This window comes from Camarhynchus parvulus, chromosome 2 (assembly GCF_901933205.1).
Source record: "Camarhynchus parvulus chromosome 2, STF_HiC, whole genome shotgun sequence".
Classification (NCBI taxonomy): Eukaryota; Metazoa; Chordata; class Aves; order Passeriformes; family Thraupidae; genus Camarhynchus; species Camarhynchus parvulus.
This window is the reverse complement of record NC_044572.1, coordinates 126,667,061-126,689,136: the sequence shown is the minus strand read 5'-3', so window position 1 is coordinate 126,689,136 and position 22,076 is coordinate 126,667,061. Positions and strand designations below refer to the sequence as shown.

At 41.8% G+C, this 22,076-nt stretch overlaps 1 protein-coding gene across 1 annotated transcript in view; it reads right to left on the bottom strand.

Annotated features, from left to right (window-relative positions):
* The window catches only part of NECAB1 (N-terminal EF-hand calcium binding protein 1), a 52,629-nt gene extending 34,030 nt beyond the window's left edge, over positions 1-18,599 (bottom strand). Inside the window, 3 exon segments of the mRNA XM_030964475.1 lie at positions 4,948-5,056; positions 14,724-14,789; positions 18,491-18,599. Of these exon segments, the coding sequence (XP_030820335.1) occupies positions 4,948-5,056; positions 14,724-14,789; positions 18,491-18,599 (284 nt within the window).
* Between the last annotated feature and the right edge of the window lie 3,477 nt (positions 18,600-22,076).

Sequence of the window (22,076 nt, the reverse complement as noted above, 5' to 3'; positions counted from 1 at the left end):
GGAGATGATTTACCAATGAAATGAGTTGTAACAGCCTTCACCCCTTAAACCACTAATTTCAAACTTTTCCCACATGTTTCTCTCTCCATGTACAAAAAGACCTGCGCTTCTGACACTTTTCTCTACTTTGAGTACAGGCAGTACAGTCATGCAATAACACGTATAAACAAAACAGCAGTATTTCTGCAGAGCTTCCTCAACTCTGCTTCAACATTGTTTTACATGAAGGATGTTTTGCATTCATTTAATAACCAGAATGCTCTGAGATAGCACAGTATGTGGGTCTTCAGCTCCAAAATTACTTCAGCTCCAAACTAACTACAACCTGCAGGCCATGTTCTTCATGACCCTCCTTGTCAGCACAAAGAAAGTCTTCTGGTGCCTTTGCAGCACTCACATTTGCTCCAACAGCCTTCCCATTGCTCCCACCAGCCCTGCAGAGTCTCACTGAGCACTGTGGAGCTTGGAGCTCAGACTGGGGGAGGAGAGAGGGGTGAGGAACCACACTGCATTTCCTTCACCCTCACAAACCTCCAAAAAGGTTAACTCAGATTTCAAATAGAGTGCATTGAGATTTTCTGAAGTGTTAGGACAAGCACTGACCAAGGTCCAAACTGACATTACAGATGTGTAACATGGATGTCACGTCAAATGTATGTCAAATCAGGACAGAAAGATAAACTCTTCCTCTTGCCCCTTCCCTGCTCACAGATATGCACTCATGTTGGTCTAACTCTTACTCTGAAGGCCTGGCTCCTACTCAAGAAACTGTGGGGATCTACCTTGGCTTCCTGATAACTTAAGAGGAACCTAAGATGCTGCCCAGATGCTTAGAGTGTGTTTGTACTGGGGCTACCTGCAAAACATTATGAAAAAGGGGGGGAGAATTACTGTACAAACTCCAGGCTGAAGCTTAAGTCAAAGCTCTTGATTTCCTGCCTGTATTTGTTTGGTTGGGGTTTTTTTACCAGTCTTTAAGTACAGAACACTGCAGTAGAAGAAAATGCATGCTAGGAAACAAGAACCTGAAGATGTGGCTGTAACAGCCTCGGCCTGATCCCTTCTGCATCAATGCAAAGCCTTTCCTTCCACTGGCAGTGTGAGGGCATCTGAGTGCGGACCCTCCACAGCTGCTGATTTATACCATTTAATGGTATATGATTGCCCAAAGGTTTCATGAGATCCTGGAAAGCACAAATAGAAGTGACTCTCAGGGGCAGTCAAATGCCTAATTGGCTTTCAGCTTCACTCTGAAGTAATGACAATACTGGAAACTGCATTTACAGAAGAATGGTTAACTGCTACCCCCCTAGAACAGTCACCTGGTAATTACATGTCAGCAATGCTCATTGTATGGCCTAATCAAAGCTTACCTTCAAGAAAGGTAAAATATCATAGCAATACTAAAAGATGGAAAAATATTTTCCTTCTTGCATCAATATGCTACTTCACCTAATCTGGTTGTCTTATGCATTTGTTTCTGGCTGTGTCCAAAGGAAAAAAGGAGCTAAAAAATTAAGGCAATCAATTTGCACACTGTGTCTTTAATAGTATTTATTTAATATATCAAATGTTATAAAAAGGTAAGGTACATATTTTTAAATAGAAAGAAAACTAGTATACATGGAAGTACCTTCATAAACTGCAAAATATATGTCCAAATTATGTATTTCAAACTGAGGAAATACCCTCAGCTAATGCAAATTTTCAGTACAAGCAATGATCTGCCCTGAATTAATAACCTGTACTTGAGGGCCTATGAAAAAAAGTACATTTAAATTCATCCTGTCATAATAGACTCCTATTCAACCTATGTCTTGGAAACTTGGTGGGGCAGTAACTAATTCTTACTCATCTGTGTTTTTCCTGCTGATTAGGCACTAATTGACTCCTTTTACTCTGTAAAAAGAGAACACCTGACTGCTTCAAACACCAAGGTGCAGAGATCCTAGTCAGTCAGGCAGACACAACCTGAATTATTGGGAAGTTAAACCCTCTGTTATTTTCCCTGCTATCACATTAGAAATGGTAATTACTCATTTCAGCAGTCTTCCACAGCCTATCTGCTTTGTGACAAGCATGTTGCATTAGCTTGGATAGGTCTTTTTAAAAGTTAATAATCTAAATCTCACTTCAACCAGCCAACATTAGGGCCTGTGTAATAGTGGGGTTCAATACTTGCTTAATTTAGTTCCCTTAGAAGTGTTAAGCCAGTGTAAGTCATTCATGCTTTGAATCTTTTATTGGAAAATTACTGCAGTACAGCTGAGAAGGGAATTCAAATTGCCTGAGTTTGTGGTCCATGGCTATCACCCCAAGGCCACATCTTTTTCATCTTCAGGCTTAAAAGTACAAAGACTTGTGCACACAGACAGTGAGGTTTTGAATGCTGGCAGAGCTAAAGGATTTAAAGCAGGTGGAAACAACCCAAAGTCTGCTCTTGTGACAAGATGGTTATGAAATCTTGAGATACTTCAAGAAATGAACAAAGGGATCATGACATGCTTCCCTAGACATCTGTCCTAGGCATTTATGTGTAGTGTAAATCACTGCATAATCACAATGCTTATGAAATATTCCTGGGATAGGGAGCTACCGTCTGCAATTTGTAAATAGTGAAGTGAAACAGAGAGAAAAGATTTACCCAGAGTTCGACAGTGTCTGCATTTTAACTGGATAAGAGAGACAAAATAATCTGTGCAAATCTCCTCCCACTAGGTACAAAATTGAGCAGCATTCTTTGCCCTCCCCTCCTGAAAACCAGCCATAAAATACTTCTGAGTTGCATGATTTTCATTTCATTCCCTTGGACAATTTGGAAGTGAAAATATCTTAAAATAGGTGGTTTGGGAATTGTTTGATATGTACATGATTCTCCTAATGCTTCCATTAAAACACTTCCCAAGGTTCAATGAACATTTTGCTACTTTTCTTAACTAGCTCGTTAATTTGAGACATTTTACCATAACTTGCCCTTTTCAGGAAATGCCAGTGAGTAAAGTTTTTGCTTCATCATATCTGCTCCATGTGATTTTTTTTTTTTGAAAGCTGTGTTAACAAGGATATTATATTATACAGGCCAAGCTGTCTCTCTTTGCTGCATCCATCTGATATTTGGCCTGTGACATCTTGCTGATAGGTTTCTCAAAAGCTTATAAAGGGGTAGGGGAAAGCTTTTAAAATGTATTTGCCTCTGTTATACACCAAGCCTGGTATAATACTTTTCAGCTGCAAAGTCACCCTAAAGCCTTTTATCAGTTCAAGACTCCATGAAAAAACCACTCAAAAATCTTCTTGTTGCTGTTTTAAATCCAAGTTTCAAGTTTCAAGTACTTTTTCTTACCCATATCTAGGTTCTCCTCCTCCTCCTGTAACAAATGTTAATCCATCAATACAAAGCACCCTTTCTTCTGGTTCAAACAGGTAATTTAGTAGCTTGTCTTAATCTTCCACCTGCTCCATTCCCTGAAATACATGAAAACTGAACTCTTCACAGCATTTACTCTGAAACTTTTGTGCCCAGATTTTTGCCAGACTTTTTCTGGACAGTGAGAATGATGTCTCACTCAGATGGCTGCTATGACAGTTTAATTACCTATTTTCAGTTAATAGCAGCAGCATTCAACAATTGCACCAATTCTTCAGGTGTGCCTATCTACCAGGAGGAAAAACATAACGTTATCCTCACTTTTCTACATATTTTTCAGATTTATAAATTCTCTGTTAAAGACAAAATGATGTAATAATAGTAATAATATAAAAATTATTTTTAAAAGCTTTACAAATAAAAAGGAAGGAAAAATAGATGTAGAACATCTGTATTTTTTCTTAGAAATCTTGCTTAGTATCAAGAATTTCTGCCCTTATCAGGATGCTTGCAGACAAATGGAATTACGCTAAAATAAAACCACTTACACAGATATGTGGTACATATGAGGAAGTCCAAAGCTGTATGAATGAGTCTGGTTCTGACATGAGTTTTTGACTCTGGGTCATTCATTGACCTTATTGGCCATAAGGGCACATTGTTAGCTCATTTTCAACTTGGTGTCCACCCAATATCCTTTTCTGCCAAGCTGTTTTGCAGCTGAATGGGCCCCAGCACTTATTGGTGCATAGAACCATAGAATCATAGAATTGTTTGGGTTAGAACAGACCTCTAAAACCATCGAGACCAACTGTTAACCCAGCACTGCCAAATCCCCCAAATACCTCCAGGGTGGTGGCTCCCCCTGCCTGTCTCCATCACCCCATCCCTTAATACCTCATAAATCCTGTGGTATTTTTTATTCCCCACAAGTCCAACAGATCGAGTACCATTTCTTCTGCTTACTTCAGGACATTATTTTGGCACAAACTCTAAAATCTTGTGAACTCTACTACCTTTAATTCGATTCAATTTCCCACAAAAGCTGGGGCTTGTTTCTCCCCAGAAGCAGGACTTTGCACTTCTCCTTGCTGAACTTCATGAAGTTCCTGTCAGCTTATTTCCCCTTGGCCTTGTTAAACCCAACCATAATGGGAATATCCCAAGGGACACACCAGCACAACTCTTTACTATATATAATTGCTTCCTCTATTTTATTTCCTTCTCAACATCTGCTCCAAGTATTCATCTCAGTATGACTCAGTGGAACTGAGAATTGAGGAATTCACAGTTAAGCCTGAAGGAGGCCTGAGCTCCTTTTCTTTCCACAGTGGGGGAATGCAGAAAGCATCCAATTTCCCCCCTGTGTTCTCAGTACCCAAATCACATCTATTGAAATATGCAAATATTTCAACGAGTTTTCAAAACTCTTCACTTATACAGTTTATAGCCATACGACACAGCCTGGCTTCCTTCAAGCAGCTTTCTACATAAACTTGTTTCCTAAAATCAGCCTGAGGTCTGTTTTCCATTTGCAGGTGCAGAAAGTGGCACTGGAATTGTAAGAAGGGGGCACTTACTCAGTATTGTGTGTATCAATGGTGCAAAAACGTTCATGCAGCTCTTCTCCATTCAGAACTCCATCAGCAAAGTAAGCTTTGAATTCATCAAAAGACAGTTTTCCATCATCTGAAACAATGAAGAAATGGAAATTGACTTAATTTCATTCATGTGTTTTTCTTGTTTATTTCATGCAGTAAAAGAGGAAAGTATTAAAAGCCTCTAGGTCTTTAGCTTGAATGTAGAAACTTCATATTTTAAATGCAAGGGTGATAATCAGCAAACAAAAGTCAAATAAAGATACACCTTTTCCTGTTATTTAGAAGAAATCTGAAAGATTAAATTGTACTTAAGTAATAATTTATCTAAATTGAATGAGACTTTGCATGAAGTATAAAGAATGTTTTTATAGCCTAACACTTCACAACTTTTTTTGGGTAGCACTAAATGTAAGTTCACATGTTTCTTTCTTTCCCTCAGTAACGTACTGAATCCCTCACATGGCACAAAAAAAAAACTGTAGAGGATAAGACTAAGATGTTCTAAGCATCAGACTAATCTACAGTGTATGGTGACTTCATTTTATAGTGGTGAAGAATCTATTATAAAGGCAGTATCTAATTCCTGTGACTACATGCTGTACTACAGCAGGCAGATTTGAAGAGTAGAGCTGAGAAGTTTCCTCCTTCTTTTACTTGCTATTATTTCATAATTTGACTGGAATATATGGCTTCAGATATTGTGAAGAGGTTTCAAAATTGTACAAATTAAACATCTGTTTCAACAAAACCATTTTGAAATGTTTAATATGAAAAGACAGAGTGTAGCTGGAGATGATCATCATTACAATCAAAATAAAATGTCAAGATCTTTAAGAGCCAGAAACCAAGATGGCACAAAACTGCAATGATTACCTAGCTGAGAATCTAAGTACATTTGCCATTTGGCTCTGGTTACAGAAAAGGAATATCAAATATTGAGTGTGTTGAGCTGAGTGTTCTCACAGATATGCTTCCTTTGGCTCTTACAGACACAATCAATTACTTAATCAAATTACCTCTGCAGCTTTATCCTTTGCTGGGAAGGCGGATTTGCATGCAAGTTATACACATACTCAAGAATACTTGTGACTGAGAATACTCAGTGACTTCTGGCAACTTTCCTGAGACAAACAAAAGAGTTTACCCATAGAACAGCCTGGGGTATGACACAAAATACAAAAAAAGTCTGTTTCAGTCCTTCAGGATCATTGGCTTTATCTCAATCCAGAAAATCACTGATCCACCAACAGACTGAGTACTTTAGCTATTTTCTTTATTTTTTTGTCATCCAAGAGCAGACATTGCCTTTTGGTTCATTGCTGTTTATTCTTAATAACATTCTGAGTATTATTGACATTGAGTGACAAATCACTGAGATTGTTTCTGGCAAAACACAAGGACTTTTTGAACCTGTTTGGTACTTACAGACTTCATAGTGTTACTTTTACCAAAACACAGCTCTGATTATCCAGGGCATTTCTCTGATTTTGTGTAACTGTTTTGCCAGAGCAGCTGGGGAGGGCTTCACTGCCAGTGGCCATCCTTGGGCTTCCTCATGAAACTCAGACCCAATGCTGAACAAGCGCTCCCTGTGCTGTTAAATTGAAGATGCATTTGCCCAGACAGTTTAGTTTTTTAACCCCCCAAGTGTCAAGAATAGCTTTTATTTTAAAGGCTCTGTCATGTGTCCTCAGCACCACTGCCCTGGGCACACCTCAGTGCCCTTGGAGTGCCCAGATAAATGCTATCTGGCTTAAGTGCTGAGCAGAAACCTCTATTAGAGATTCTTCAATCCTTGCCACTGGCAAAGTGACAGGGGAAGGATGAGTAATGAAATAAACTTCTCTGAAGCTATGCATCCATCAGGGAAATCAACCTTCAGCTGTATTTGCCTTGGCAATGTTATTTAAGAAGCTGTTTTGCAAGACCTGCTTGCTTTTGTCTGTCTTCTCTGACATCTTTCAAAAGAAGGGCTTCTTTATAAGCAGGCACAGTCACCTGCTCTCCTTTGTCTCCCAACTGGCAGACAAGTAAATAAATAAAAATATAAACAATAAAATTAATTTCCCCACATTGTACTTGCAACTTTAGAAACAGATTCACACAGTGGTTTATAGGAGCCTTCCTCCGTGTTACAATTGCATTCTCACATTTATTTTAGCAACATTCACCTGTCTATTGAGTAGATGTTTTTCTGTGTAAAATATGCCCAAGGGATATCCCCCAGCCAGTCGGCTGCAGAAATGCTAATATAATCTGCAGGATATTCTTTAGATAGCTGATGTTTTCAGTAGAGAACAGTGTATCAGACAGAGGAAAATCACACACGGTCTGAACTGAAAGGTGATTTCAGCGAGCTAAAAGGTATTGAGCAAATAATGGACAAGGGTACAGAGGTACTTGGAGCCTGTGTGCACAAAGATAATGGCAAATGGCGAGACTACAGCTGGTGAAGGAAGTTACAGTGATGTGAAGAAGGATGTCTCACAGAGATGCCAGCAAATGCTGGAGGACAACTAAACCACTTCCACAGTCCGCTATTTTGGGCATCCTGTTAGGATTGTGAGCCTTTCTGAGCAGTTTAAAAAAGAATCTTTTCATAGCAGGAGCCCATCAGATGAAGCTCATATGGCTGAACAGCAGCCCTAGGGCTATGGCACTTGGAAGAGCCACATGCAGGAGTTTTTGGCAATCAGAGGAGAGAACAACTCTTGGCTGAAGCTCCTCCTGGGTTTCACCTTAGAAGGATGTGATTTGGATAACAGAGCCCTCAAAGCTGTCTTGACCCAATCAGACAGTGCCAAACCTATTGTTGTAGGGAGCCCCTGATGCTGGGAATAATGTGCTCTGACTCCATGATTCAGAATGCTGAACAATTGCTTTATTAAACTATACTATATTACACTAATACTATATTAAAACTATACTAAAGAGATACTATACTATACTACAGAAAAATTTGTGACTGTCTGCAGACAGCCAGGACACAGCTTTGACCCAATTGGCCAAGGAATCAAAACAGCCTTCACCAGTGTCCAATAACCAAATCACTTTGGGTAAACAATCTCCATAACACATTCCACATGTGCAACAACAGGAGCAGTGAATAGAGATAAGAATTGTTTTCTCCTCTTCTCTCTCTGCTTCTCACTGCCTTCCCAGGAAAAATCCTTGGGAAGTTGTGCCTGCTGCTCTCTGTGACCAGAGCTGTGGCCACACCAAACCCGCCTCCAGGCTGGCAGCATGCACACTACCAGGGCAGTGGCGTTGTTTATAAGCACAGATCTATAAGAACAGATCTCTGCCCCTGTAGGCCAACAATTAGCAAAGGAAGAAGAGATAACAACAAATTATATTAATAAACGGAAAAACTCCCCGTGGCAGAAAGTATTTATTCACCACGGAGGTACAACTGGGACTAGGAAATGACAGTGCTCAAAGTCACTTCTGCCATGGGAAAGCCAAGGGCCAAAACACAGACACATTCAGGCCCTCACAATTCTCAGTGGGAGTTTAGTTTCTCTTGTGGGTGTTGTGACAGCCCTTTATGGATTTTTGAATCCATCTGCCTTTTTTGAACCTAAAGCCTTCAAGTGTTTCACATGAGCCACAGAGCCTGCGTGGCTGAAGCAAACACACTGGGAAGGCAGTGTGAACATGGGTCCTCCTCCCAGCTCACCTGCTCCTGGGGACCTGCTGTGGGACCTGTCCTTTGGAAGGCACTGACAGGCCACACCTGCTGTAAAAGGTTTGGAACAGATTACTTGAGTCCTATTGCCCTATGCACAGAGAAAACAAGGCAGTGTGGGGGGGCACACCACAACAGACATAGATGGACTGAACCAGATGCAAAAAATGAAACCCACATGGTTTATTAACATAGGGCACACAGGCTGGAATCAGACCAAGAAAGATCTGCCAAAATAACAAATTTCAGTGTGCCAAGGCGAGCATGCCAATAATATCCACTAGGTCCCAATCATAAGGGGGCTGCATCAGAAAAAGCACAGACATAGATGATGATTTAAAGAGTCTGGGCAAATGCACTAAGCTTTCATTGACTCTGATCTATATTGTATGTTGATAAAATCAGAAATAAGCATTTTGAGCCATTATTCCATCTTGTATGCTAGAAAAGCTTCACACAAGTAACCAAGTGATTCCAAGGCTAACAGGGAGAGGGTTTAGGTTATTTCTACAGAAATATTTTTGGGCATCTGTAGCACAGACTCCAGCCATGCAGCACTTGAAGGACCCAGGAGGTGGATGGGGAATCCCACCCCAGGCTGAGCCTGGGCTCTGGAACAGGATGCAGGATTATGTCTGCAGTGGATCCAGATGGTCAGAAAGCAAACAGCAACATGGTGAGAGTTCATGCGATGTACTCCAAGGGTTTTGCCTTACTAATCCATTCACTGAGTAACTTGGGAGCTTAAATCAGGGATGCTACAGTTCAGAGAATTTCTGTCCTCTGGCTTCTGTTTAGAAAATGCACTCTGCAAAGTCATTCAGTAAATCTGTAGCTCAAACATGGCCAGTTTGGGCCACTCAGACCTGGTTCTTCTGGGTATCGTGGTGCATTGAACTTCCCCAAGGGATTCCTGCACATTGCTGTTTTTCGCCAGGGAGGTCACACAAGAGTGTGTCACCCTGTCATGCTGTGACCTTTCTGGCCAGACCATATGGAGGGGACAGCCTGTGCACTGATGCAGCTGCCACTGAGCAGAGCTTCTGGGGCAGTTTCTGGGCTGGCTGAAGACCTCATGAGATGACAGGATGTTATAGCCACAGGTTAGGAGATACTGGCCTAGGTAAAAAATGTTGAAATCGAGGATTTTGCATTCTTTGCTTTGGTATAACTCCAAAATTTTTATTGGGAAAAAAGTTTAACTCACTAAGTGGCAACCTTGAGAGCCTGCAGGCCAACTCTGACAGTTCACTTTAAGGAAGCTTCCAGAGATCCCTTTCCCAAGCTGCTTTCTCTCTCAGAGGCATATTCCCTTAATCCTCAGGCACAGCATGAGCTAGGACTCTGGTAAACAAGCTAGAGCCACTGAGAAGTCCCAGTCTGAGAACTGCTGAAGTGAGGCAGCTTTCACCTTGCCAGAGCTCACCTACAGACACATGAGCCGACACAGATGGTAGAAGACTCACCTGGAAAGTCAGTGTTTATTCTGAAATGGCACTGTCAATAAATAATGAATAGGAAAACACCTATTCTGGTCTCTGCAAAGCTGACTCTGGAGTAGGCATTGCAAGATTTCCTCCTGATGATCATACAGGTGCACTTCAGAGGCGTTCTGGTTATTTTCTGGAAATCTTGTTGGTCACTCAAAAGCCTATGATCTGTGAATCAATCCCTTTGGTCACTGATACCAGTGAAAGGGACAGCATGCTACTGCTGCACTTGCCTTATTTAAAGGAATCCTTTATTTATGATCCACAGTTTTTGTCAGGCCAGTGTTAGCATGGTTTTAGAGCTGGGCTGAAATCCCCAGATTATTGTAACCAATATGCTGCATATATAATCACAGTATTTTATACAGTTTCAGAATTCTACATTTAAAAGCCTGGTGTGCCTGCTCTGTATCATGGATATCAGGGGTACTGAATATGACAGAATTCAAAGATTATCTCATCTGACTATTTTTTATTTTATAGATCCTAGTTCAAATACATTTAAAAATATATATTTTTTTAGGCAGGGGGAAAAGCTTTCAGTGAGTACTTGTTTGAAATGTCAGAGAAAAAAAATTAAACCAGACATAAACGCAGTGATTCTGACATTAATAAGATTCTGCTGCAAGTCTGCTGGTTGTTTGATATTCAGGTTTGTCAATCTATGGAGCTTTAGTCTTCTTTTGTTCAGTCAGTTTTTAGAATTTTCCCTCATTTGTTTGCTGCCTGAAGCATTCTGTTTACAGTGTGCCTTACAGTTCAGGTTTTTTGGGTTTTTATGAAAATGTCTGCTTCTGTAGCAGACATTACCAATGATGTTTTCAAATATCTTCCTCTTAGCAGCTTTAAGAATGTCTGAGCTATAGTTTTACTCAGTGCTTTTTCTTAACAGCTGACTTGTATCTGCAAATCAATGAAAGCATCTATATCCAAACCATCTTTTCCAAACCTGTCATATTAGAGTTGCCCTCCTTAGGGCCTAGAGGCATCCAAGAGCTTGGGGGCAGGAGCTGTTAAGTTATGGCCTTTGTTAACGCCATAATCAAATACCAATTCGAATTTTGTGGAGGAGAGAGACAGCTGGGAGCTACTCCTCCTGGGGGACAGAGCCAGGAGTCACTCCCTCCAGGTTTGACTGGATGGACACTGAAAAGTGCCAAGGGGAGTCTCAAACACCAGAGCATGCCATGTTTCCAGAGTAGGAGAGGAGATCCAAAGCTGGAGATGATAGACAGACTCTGGTAAAAGGCAAAGGCAATAGTTCTCTTCCCCAGAGGGGTGGGAAGAGAAATGACCCCCACCACGATGCCAGCAAAGGCAGGGCACTTTTCTCTAGTTATTTTGTGGTGCTCCTTGCCTTTGGTCTGTGTTGAGCCATCAGTGTCAAGGCACCTTCCCCCTGTTACTCTTGTAAGATCAAGGGTTGCATTCTCAGTACATTAGTACCTTTTTTTTCCCCCATCTATTTGACAGTCAGAGTGTTTGTGACTGGACTTCTGCAATGTAGTCTGTATTTGAAACTCCATTCCTATGCTAAGAGGAGGGAATTCTGGCAGGAAGCAATTCTAACTGGGCACATGTCACAGCTGCATGGTCACAAGAGGCCCCTGGGTGACATTCACCAACAACTAGTATCATTTCACTTGACTGCAGGTCACTGCAAGGCTGAAGGGGTGCCCCACGTCCCTCCTGGCATATCAGGGGATGAGAGAGACACCTCATGCAGACAAGCACATGCAAGTGCTGCATTCACATGTGTGTGAGGCAACCACTGTTTCTTGAGAGATGAGGGAAGTGAAATTTTTTTGGGGGGTTAGAAAAGATTGCATTTGGCAGTTCCAGTTTCCCATTTTTTCTTCACTCCCTCCGTTGCAGGCTAGGGATAAGATTTTAATTTTTGTGAGGATTTTAATGAATTTAATTTTGTTTTAAATAGCAAAAGAAATTAAACAAATGAAGATTTTTCCTTTTAGCTGTTTTTTTTTCCAAATTAGTTCTGTGTGAAATCCACATGCTTTCCTTTGAGCATGTGGTGTTCTATGAAGTAAACCTTACCAAAATTTCATTTTGACATACAGACCTGAAACATCTCCTTTCCAAAAAGGTCAGTGTGCAGCATCTCACCTTTATGAAATTGCTTTTTTTCCCCCTCAGGATTTTCTGTTGCTTCTGTCAATATTATGAACCATATAGTTCTTTAAAATCCTTCCCTGTGCCTTGTTCTCCCTTCAAAAAAAATCATATGACCTTTTCATTTATGGGAGATATATGGATCAGCTCCACAAAAAGCAGAGCCATGAAATAAGAACTACAGATAGAGTTTATGAAGGTGATCCTCTCATGGAATCTCTGCATAGCTGATATTTCCAGAAATAGGACAGTAACAGAATGATATATGTACCTGGGCTGGCAAAGAAAGAAGCCATTTATATGACTTCATTCACATGGCTGTTTGCTAAAGGACTTTCTTAATTGACCACAAATGCCATAAATTGTTGTAGCATTTTTGAGTACCAGCAGTTCAGTGGAATGTCTTGGCTCTTTTGATCTTTCATTTTATACTGCCTTTGCAAGAATATTTATCTTTCCTTGTGGTGGAAGGCTTACCTGAAGTCCCACAGTCCACAAATTCATAGTAAAAATGCTTATACAATACTCCTATTTATCAGATCCATCCACTATTTCTGATATATTTTTTTCCTTGCTGTCTAGCAAGATTCTAGTAAAGTTTTTGATAATATTTTCTCTGAAGGTATTTTAATCTCATCAAGTGAATGAATATAGCAGAGGAGGTTCTATAAAAAGTATACGAGAGAATTTAACAGGGCTGTGTCATGGACAGTAATGTAGTATTTGTTACTGAAAGCCAATAGTTGATTTCCTGTAGCACAGAAAGGTGACACTGAAAGTGTAAGTAGACCAGTCATTAACCAAAACTAATAATTTATGGTGACAACAGTGTAAGCATTTTCAGTAAGTGGTCACATATCCAATAACCTTGCTGAAAATGAACTTAGCTTCAACTTCACAGCCTTGAAACAAATCTCCCTATCAATGTGGAACAAGCCTGTGCATTGCTAGATAAGCAAAGGGGAAGTCCCATGGGCAATTGATGGTTGACCAAACACAATTAAAGCCTAAAAGCTGAAATAATTTCAAGTTCATGGACATTAATAGAACTGAAGTGACTGAACTTAGCCACTCTTCTGCCAATAATATATTGTAAAGAAACCTATACAGGTAGGAATACCAGTGACCAAAATCTCTCACGCTGATATTGTTTTGTATTGCTCTGGTGGTTTGTCCCCAATACTGGGAGCTGTTCCCCCTGTTTTCACAGCAATTTACAGTAATGAGCTGTGGGGAAACCCAAATGAGGATTGAAGTGCTCCTAAGCACCAAAGTGGATCCACCAGGGCTGGCACAGCACAAGCCCAAAGTCCAGGGCAGGGACACAAAGCTCTAGGGTCTCATTTAGTCTCCGGGGGGAGGGTGATGAGTTCTGCCCTGTACCATGTGCTCTGACCCTCATCAATCTTCAGGGCAGATGAACACACATTATTATAAACACCACGAGCAGGTCTGAGGGGGATGCCAGCAGAGCTGTGCTGTGGTTGCCAGGTAACTAAGCTAGAGATGCCCCACTGCAGGTGCAGGGAGTCCTCCCCGTGCCAGCCCTCACCTTGGAATTCACCTTGCACCATCACTGCCCATGCAAACCACTGGCAAGCTAGCTGACTGAGGGAGATAACAAAGAAAACACTACCAAAAACTGTCACAGTGATGGATTCTGTGGCTCCTGAGCTCTCTGAAGGAGACTACCTTCCCACTTCCTGTGGGAAGTGTCAGTTGCTGCACATAAACTGGGGCAGGAATAGCAAACAGAAGTGGGCTGTGGAGGTGAGATTTCTCTCTCAGCAACAGTACACAGTCATTCAACATGCGCAGTTATACCACCAAACTGTACAGTAGCCACTTGCTGTCCAAGACTTCTTCCTTGTAAGTTATCACTGATTTACCATTGTATCCATTTGCCTTCTCTTTTTTGAATGTACCCAGTATCTGGTTTCTGAGGATTGACTGGACTAGGAATTACTTGTCAAGGTTAAACCTGTCTGATCAGTGGATTTAATGCTTCTCTTGTTAACAAAAACCTTATGATTTCTGTAGTATAAACATGTGCATTGGATTCAAGGGTTTATTCTTCCAACTGACACTCTGAACAAATACAAAAACAAGCTGATTTCTGGATGTAGCCTATGATGGTTTTAAGAAGATATGATGGAGCTTCTTACAAGTATTTCGGACCTTCTTGAGTCAGTGTCACTAGAAAACACCCGCATGTACCCAAAGTGCAAATCAAACACAAATGTCAAATTGTGAAAGCATAAGATCTGTCCTTAAAGAAGGGAACATCAGATCACAACACAACATAATACATGGCACTGAATCTGCAGGAAACATAAAATGACATGAGGGATGTCTGCTTTTTCTGTTAGGATGTTTAAAACATGACTTAAAATGCTGAATTAATGATGGATTTTTTTTTTCCAAAGGAAAGGGGCAAGACATGTTACCATTCTTGTCTGCCCTTCTTAATATCTAAACAAAAAGAGTGACAGAAAGAACAGGGTCAATTTTTTCTTTTGTATGGGTTAATAACAAACAATGTTCTTCTTAGTACACATTTACAGTTTGGGCTCTACATCACATTTTCACAAAGCTGCATAAAATTTTAAAGTTCTTAATATGTCTTCATCTGTCCCTCAGAGCTTTTTTTAACTCCTCCCTTGCTGTGTGCACTGAAAACCAAGACCATAACAAGAACCAGCTTTATTTTCTAGTTTGTTTATGGATTACAAGGGTGATGTTCAGGCACAAAACCTGGTACCATATGGCTACCATGATACTGGATTCAGGTTTGAGAGAAGTGGCTTAAAGAAGCAGAAGAAGAATGATGGCTGGGAGGATGTGCTGAGCCTCTCAGATGGTGAGAAAGACTCATGGTTTGTGTGGGTGGAGGAAGCAAAGGGTAAGTCAGGAGAGGAGCTGGGTGGCACAAAGGGATCAGACTCAGTGTCACTGCAATGGGGAATCATCCAGGAAATGCTGCCACAAGTGTAGGCAAGGCAAGAAAGCAAATCTTCCAAATGTAGTTTCTATTGCTGCAGCAAATATCACTGAAGTGTTTCAAAATATGTTTTGCACATATATTTTTGAGAGCTGACAGCAATGGAAACACATTCTCTGGTCTACTGAAATGTTAGCAGCATTTAAACAGCTTCTCCAGCACATGCCATGACTGCTCTGCTCCTAGAAGTGAAACCAGACAAGATGGATCCAAGTGCCCAGCTCTCTTGGAGCACCTTCATGATTGTTTTGTGGAGGGTGGGGTTGGCAGGGAAACCAACAGAGTTGTGACCCACATCCAGGACTTCACTGATGGTGAACTTCGCATTGAACCAAATTTACAGCACATAAAATATGAAATATACTTAGAAAGATGACACTTTGCCTCTCTATTTATCCAAATAAATGATACACTCAATTTTCAGTATAAGAATTTGACTTTTGAAGGGATGTAGCAGTGGAGTTTCAATCAAATAGAAATGTCCGATAACCATAGGTCAATAGTGGCAAAAGTTTCTGCTTAAGTAATTTTAAAAATTGATTTTAAATCAATTATTTTATGTATTTATTATTTTTATAAGTATTATTTAAAATTTATATTAATTTGTTTGAATTAATTAACCCCCCTGCCCCCAACCTTAAGGAAGTATTAAAATCCTTTAGACACTTGCGAGGGAGTTTGACAGAAGACCACAGAAGAGGTTGTTTCAGCAATCATAAATTACTCTCTTTAGGTCTCTCTCTCTGGAGAGAGATTATTTATAAGAACATTTGGTGACAGAACAATAGGGAATGATTTCAAACTGAAAGAGAATAGGTTTAGATTAGATGTTAGGAAAAAAATCTTTACTGTATGGGTGCTGAGGCACTGGTACTGGCGGCCCAGGGAGGTTGTGGATGGCAGAGTTTGAGGCCGGGCTGGATGAAGCTCTGAGCAACCTGGTCTAGTGGAAGGTGTCCCTGCCAATGGCAGGGCTTTAGAAGTGGATGATTTTTAAGATCCCTTCCAACCATGCAATTTTATCATTCTATAATTTTATAATTCTATTCCCCAGGGGGATCAGGACCTCAGGGCCTGCCCTTTCTGTGCAGCCTTACAACAAACCTCCTGCTGCCTGATCTAATTTAAATGTGTTTATATAGGTGGGGGTACTTCACTGAGGAGTAATCACACAACTACACATATCCCCAAATATCTAAAATATCTGTGACATGAATGTACTCTCACAGCAGGAAGGGCCTCCAGGGTCCAGTCCCTGCTTTGAAGCAGGCATGGCTTGGATTTAAGGTTTTCCTCCAGATATAAGAGGAAAATCACAGAAACAGCCTCCTCCTATTTGTGGGTTTCTGAAATGTATCTGCTTTCCTATAAATATGAACGTGACACTGGTTTAAGAAAATGCTGAAAATTAAACAAATAATTTTATTTTGAATTATCTTTTCTACTTTAGTGAAATCAAAAGTTTTCAGTTTATCAGATAATCTGACCATGTGCGATTTCCCAATCCAGTGTGCTAAATTAAACTGGGGAGCTGGCTCCATTTAATGTTTTTTAGCTCTTTCCTGGCAGCTTGTATTTCTCTTCTGTTTTTGTGACACATGACTGTAATTCTCCCATTTCTTTTACAAGTGGTATCTCTGAGACAAAAGAAAAAAAAAACACAAAAAATACCCAACCCAAGAAAAAAACCTGCATTTTCAATATACACTTGAATTGAAATGAAAATTGAATTGAATTGAAAAGTCAATAAAAAGTCTTATTTTAACAATTTTCTGTGGAGGCTAGAGAAATCAGGAGAAGAGCAGATGAAGTTTGCTTGAAATAATTTGGGGAAAGGTTGGGGAAGTTGAAGTGGGCATATTAGAGAAAATATCTAGATAAAGAGTCCTTTAATACAGGCTATGCCATTTTCAGCTGATTTGTGGAATAATGCCAATACAAGAGGTGGTCTGAAGTGGATCAGAGTTGGTGGTAGAGTTGGTCTCAAGATTTGTAGGTCTCACCAAGGTCGGGGGATACTTTGAAGATCTTTGGATGGGAGTTTGCCTTTTACCAGGGTTTGCCTTAGAACAAAGAAATGCTCTGTGCTGTGCAAATTTAGACAAAAAACTTCACAGCTGCACCTTGCAAGATGCAGAGCCCTTGGTGACAGCCTAGCACAGCACCTCTCAGGGGTGGCGTGGCCAGATGCTCATCAGGGCACCTCCCTGGGCTCACCCTCAAAGGGCTGAGGGGCTCAGGATTCTCTGCACATTCACCTTGGGCACCTCAAACTCATCAGGGTCTAAAGGGATGGGAAGAACCTGCATGGTTAGTGAAAAAACCCCAAAAACTTTTATAGGATGAGAAACTCAAGTGAAAAGTGCCCCCACCCCCCACCCCCCGCCCCAATAAAAACAATAAAATTTGAAGCAACTTATTTAGAAAGGTGACTGTTTATTAGAATGGTGACAGAACCTCTTCTAGCTACCCCCAAACACTAACCTGCTCTTCTCACACATGCAGCCATTAGAAGCAAAAGGGGAAGGGGGAAGGGGAAAGGGGAAGGGGAAAGGATACAGGGAAGGGAATGAGAAAGGGAAAGGGAAAGGGGGAAGATTCACAGTCTCACTGGGCTTCACCCCCTCCCACCGAGAGAGGAGATAACAGGTCAAGGAAAAAAAAATAAAAAGGAAGGAAAGAAAGAAAGGAAAAAAAGGAAAAAAAGGAAAGAAAGGAAAGAAAGGAAGGGAGGAAGGGAGAGAGAGAGAGAGAGAGAGAAAGAGAGGAAAGAAAGAAAGAAAAAAGATGAAAGAAAGAGTGGAAGGAAGGAAGGAAGGAAGGAAAGGAAGGAAGGAAGGAAGGAAGGAAGGAAGGAAGGAAGGAAGGAAGGAAGGAAGGAAGGAAGGAAGGAAGGAAGGAAGGAAGGAAGGAAGGAAGGAAGGAAGGAAGGAAGGAAGGAAGGAAGGAAGGAAGGAAGGAAGGAAGGAAGGAAGGAAGGAAGGAAGGAAGGAAGGGAGGGAGGGAGGGAGGGAGGGAGGGAGGGAGGGAGGGAGGGAAAGAAAAGAAAAGAAAAGAAAAAAAAAAAGAAAAGAAAAGAAAAGAAAAGAAAAGAAAAGAAAAGAAAAGAAAAGAAAAGAAAAGAAAAGAAAAGAAAAGAAAAGAAAAGACGGGGGAGGGGGGGAAGTATGGAGAGAAAAAAAAGACAAGATAAAAAGGCAAAACATAACAAACCAGGTGCCCCCTCCCCAAACGCTCGCAGGTGCCCGGTGCGAAGGATGGTTTCCGTGCCCGCACTCACATCGCTGAAGATGCGCAGCCCCGCTCCCCGCTCCGCCGCCATCCTCCCCCTCAGCCGCCGCAGCGCCCACAGAACCCGCCCGGGGCCGGGCCGGGGTCCCTGCGGGGGCCGAGCCGCTCCCCCCGCCCCGGCAGGCCCCGGGAGCCCGGCCCAGCGAGGGCAGGGGCAGGAGCAGGAGCAGGAGCAGGAGCAGGAGCAGGAGCAGGAGCAGGGGCAGGTGCAGGAGTAGGAACAGGAGCAGGAGCAGGGCCGGCTGCGCCGTGAGGGGCACACCCTCCCTGTTGCATGCTTAGGGCGGGCTCTGGCGACACTTGCGTTTTCTCCGTGAAGGAAACTTGGGTCTTGCGGTCTGTCAGGCCACGTTTGCGCCGTCGTCTTGGCTGCCTTCCCCTTCAGCACAGTCACATTGGGGAGATGTTTCTCAGGAAAGCCACGGGAGCCCGTTCCGAAGATTGGCTATAAGATACAAAGTGTACGATGAGGTCCCGGCAGTGCAGGGGTGACGGGGCGGCTCTGTGTTCCACACCGCGCTGCGGGCACCGCCAGCAGCTGCGCTCCGCAAAAGCCTCGGGCTCGATAATAAGATGATGCTTGAATATAATATATCAAAATGGCCCGGCCAAAAAGCAGGGGCTGCAGGGACGTGTAGCGCTGGTGCTCCTGCGGGGAAGCAAGCGGGGAGCAGGGGGATGGGGCAGGAGCGGGCTCGGCGGGGTCAGGGCAGGGAGGAGGAGGGTCGGGGGTCGGGGGGAGGAAGGCAGCCCTGAGGGGAGCTCCCCCGCGCTATGGCACGCCCGAGCCCAGGGGTTCTCGCATGGACGTCCTGTAACAGCGGCTGTGACTGTGCTCCCACCACGAGCAGACGGCGTTGCAATTTTACATCATCTGTTACAACAGTGGATAATTATATACTGCAACCAGTGATTATTATATCAATACTATGCTTCTTAACAAATACTACAGCGAAATTTTTGTTTTAAAACACCATGGATGAAAAGCCTCGACTGTGGTGTGACTTGAAAGTTTCTGCTTCTCTCACCTCCCATTCAACATTTCAGAGGAAAACCTGAGGGATGGAAGAGAGAACTGTCCAATTGGAAAGACAAGGCATTTCACAGGGTGAGCAATTTTTATCTCAATTCATAAAGATGGCTTTAAAAAAGAGTTGGAAAGATCATCTCAGGTTACTTTTGCTTTTTAATAATACTGAAAGGCTTTTATTTAATCTGTTTTTTATGATGGGAATATGGGAATATATTTTTTTCCAGAGAGAGGAAAGAAGAAGAAATTCCAAAGGTAGTCTCAAGAGCTGGGGGGGTGAGTAGAAATAAGAACAAGTTTCTTTAGACTATAGAGAGGCTTGGTTTTTTTAACTTTTACAGCAACAACATTAATAATTTACATATTTAACTTTTTTGACTAATTTCTATCTTGGTATAAAAAGACCTTTGATGAAGACCCAGTATCTTTCCTTTTTGATTAGCCTTAACATTCACCAAGAATATTTTGTTTGTCTAGAGAAATCTTCCTTCAAAACTGTAAGAAAAATATTGTGCCATCTTGATATTTTTAGGGTAAAAATGAAAACGTAAGAATCAAAAATGTCTCATAGGACTTTTATTGCATGAGAAAATTGTGAGTAGAGTATATGTGAAAGTTACTGATGATAATTTTTGTGCTGCTTTAAAATTACCTGAAGCAATATCTCAATTTTAACACCACAAGCAGAATCAGAGCTCTGAATTTTACTCACTTTCATATTCATTCAGTGATCTCCCTCTGTCTCTGAGCAAGAAGACATGAGGAGAGGGGAATGCTGCTGTGGTGTCCTGCGATGTGAGAGTACAGGTCCTGCCTTATTGGGAGGATGATGGCTTTGTCTCCTGCCCAGGTGAGGTTAGCAAAGGTCAGCACTCAGTGACATGCTCCCCTCTGCAGCCACTGACCTGTGCTGCTCACCTCCTATTACAAGAAATAAAAGTTGTTCCGCGTGTATCTGAGGATAAAACCTAAAAGAGCCTGTTTTTATCTTGCTGTGTGTCAAATCATTAAACTTTTATTTAGAAACCGGGTACTTTACTAGCATCTTTGCTCATGTGAAATGAATTGGTCAGCCAGTGTGTAATGATTTTGCCCTTTAATCTGGGAAAAACAAACAAATTAAAGCTGAGAGCAAGAGCTACCTTCCACTTACTGTGCAGTGGACTGTGATGTGCAACAGCCATCAGTGCTGAGATAGATAAATAGCAAAACTTCTTTTTTACTGAGGAAATGCAAGCTGTCCAAGTGTCTAATTGAGTTACTGAACCACTCCACAATTCACTCTCTATGTGTGTGGTCTCTAACTGACAGGAAAAACACTTTGTAATGCTTATGTCAAAATATAACCTTTCCAGCAGAAGAACAGTACTATTTGCACTTGGCTAAGGGAATGGATCTGCTTTATGGTCTTTTTTCTTTGCTGCAGGAGCTGACTGGTATGCATCCAAAGGGCTGAGTCAGTATTTTACAGAGTCCTCCTTAGCTTTCAAAACCTGTTGTTTTGTCATGGTTTGACCATCTGGTCTGGTGCTCTGTAGGCCAACCCCAAACCAGCCTCTGGTTTGGGTACTCAAATGCTGCCCCTGTGGTTGCTCCCTCATAACTTTTCTTGGTCATAAAGTAAAAACAGAAAATTCAGATTTAGTATGTTATGGCTTGTGGGCAGAAACAGAGGAAGCAAAAGGCCACCTTTCTTTTCCTTCCCTTTGTGTCTCACATATGGACTAATCTGACCCAAGGGAGGACCCAGTATCTTTGTGTCACAGACATTTCTTTTATGAAAAATCCTCTCTTAGGATTTTCCTGCTGAAGCTGAGAAGTTCAGCAACCAGACATAAACAATAGGTTATCTTCTTCTGTGGAATGCAACAGGTCAGTTCTGGATTGGCCCAGATTGAGTGTTTAGAAATAATAGCCAATCCAGAACTGAGCTCTCTCGGACTGTGTCCGAGAGAGCAAAGTTTGTTGATCATTCTTTACTTTCTATTCTTAGGTAGTTAGCAGCTTCTGGAAACTCTCCTTTTCTTTTCTTTTTAGTATAGTATAATATATATATATATCATAACATAATAAATCAAGCCTTCTGATCATGGAGCCCATCTCGTCTCTTCCTTCACCCCGAAAACCTTGTGTCCAACCGGCAACATCTTTGCAGCTTGGTGTTCTAGGAATTGGACTCTGATGATGAAAAATTAAGTCCTCCTCTATAACATATGGTAACTGTGCCAGTGACAGCAAGGGTGGATGTACCAAATCCCAGAAGGAGTGTTGGTGTGCCTGGAAAACTATTAGGTTAGCCACCTATACAGGAGGGTGTGGCTAGGTATAGCTCATCAGATGAAAATCACCTCAAGGTTCCCAGCTCTGGGAGTTCCCTCATTGGGATCCCTCCCAGGACAAGGCCTGGGTCTGCTTCCATGGCTTTCCTGCCCTCCTCCTTTCCCTCTGGTCCCATGTCCACTTGGGGGTTCAAAGGAA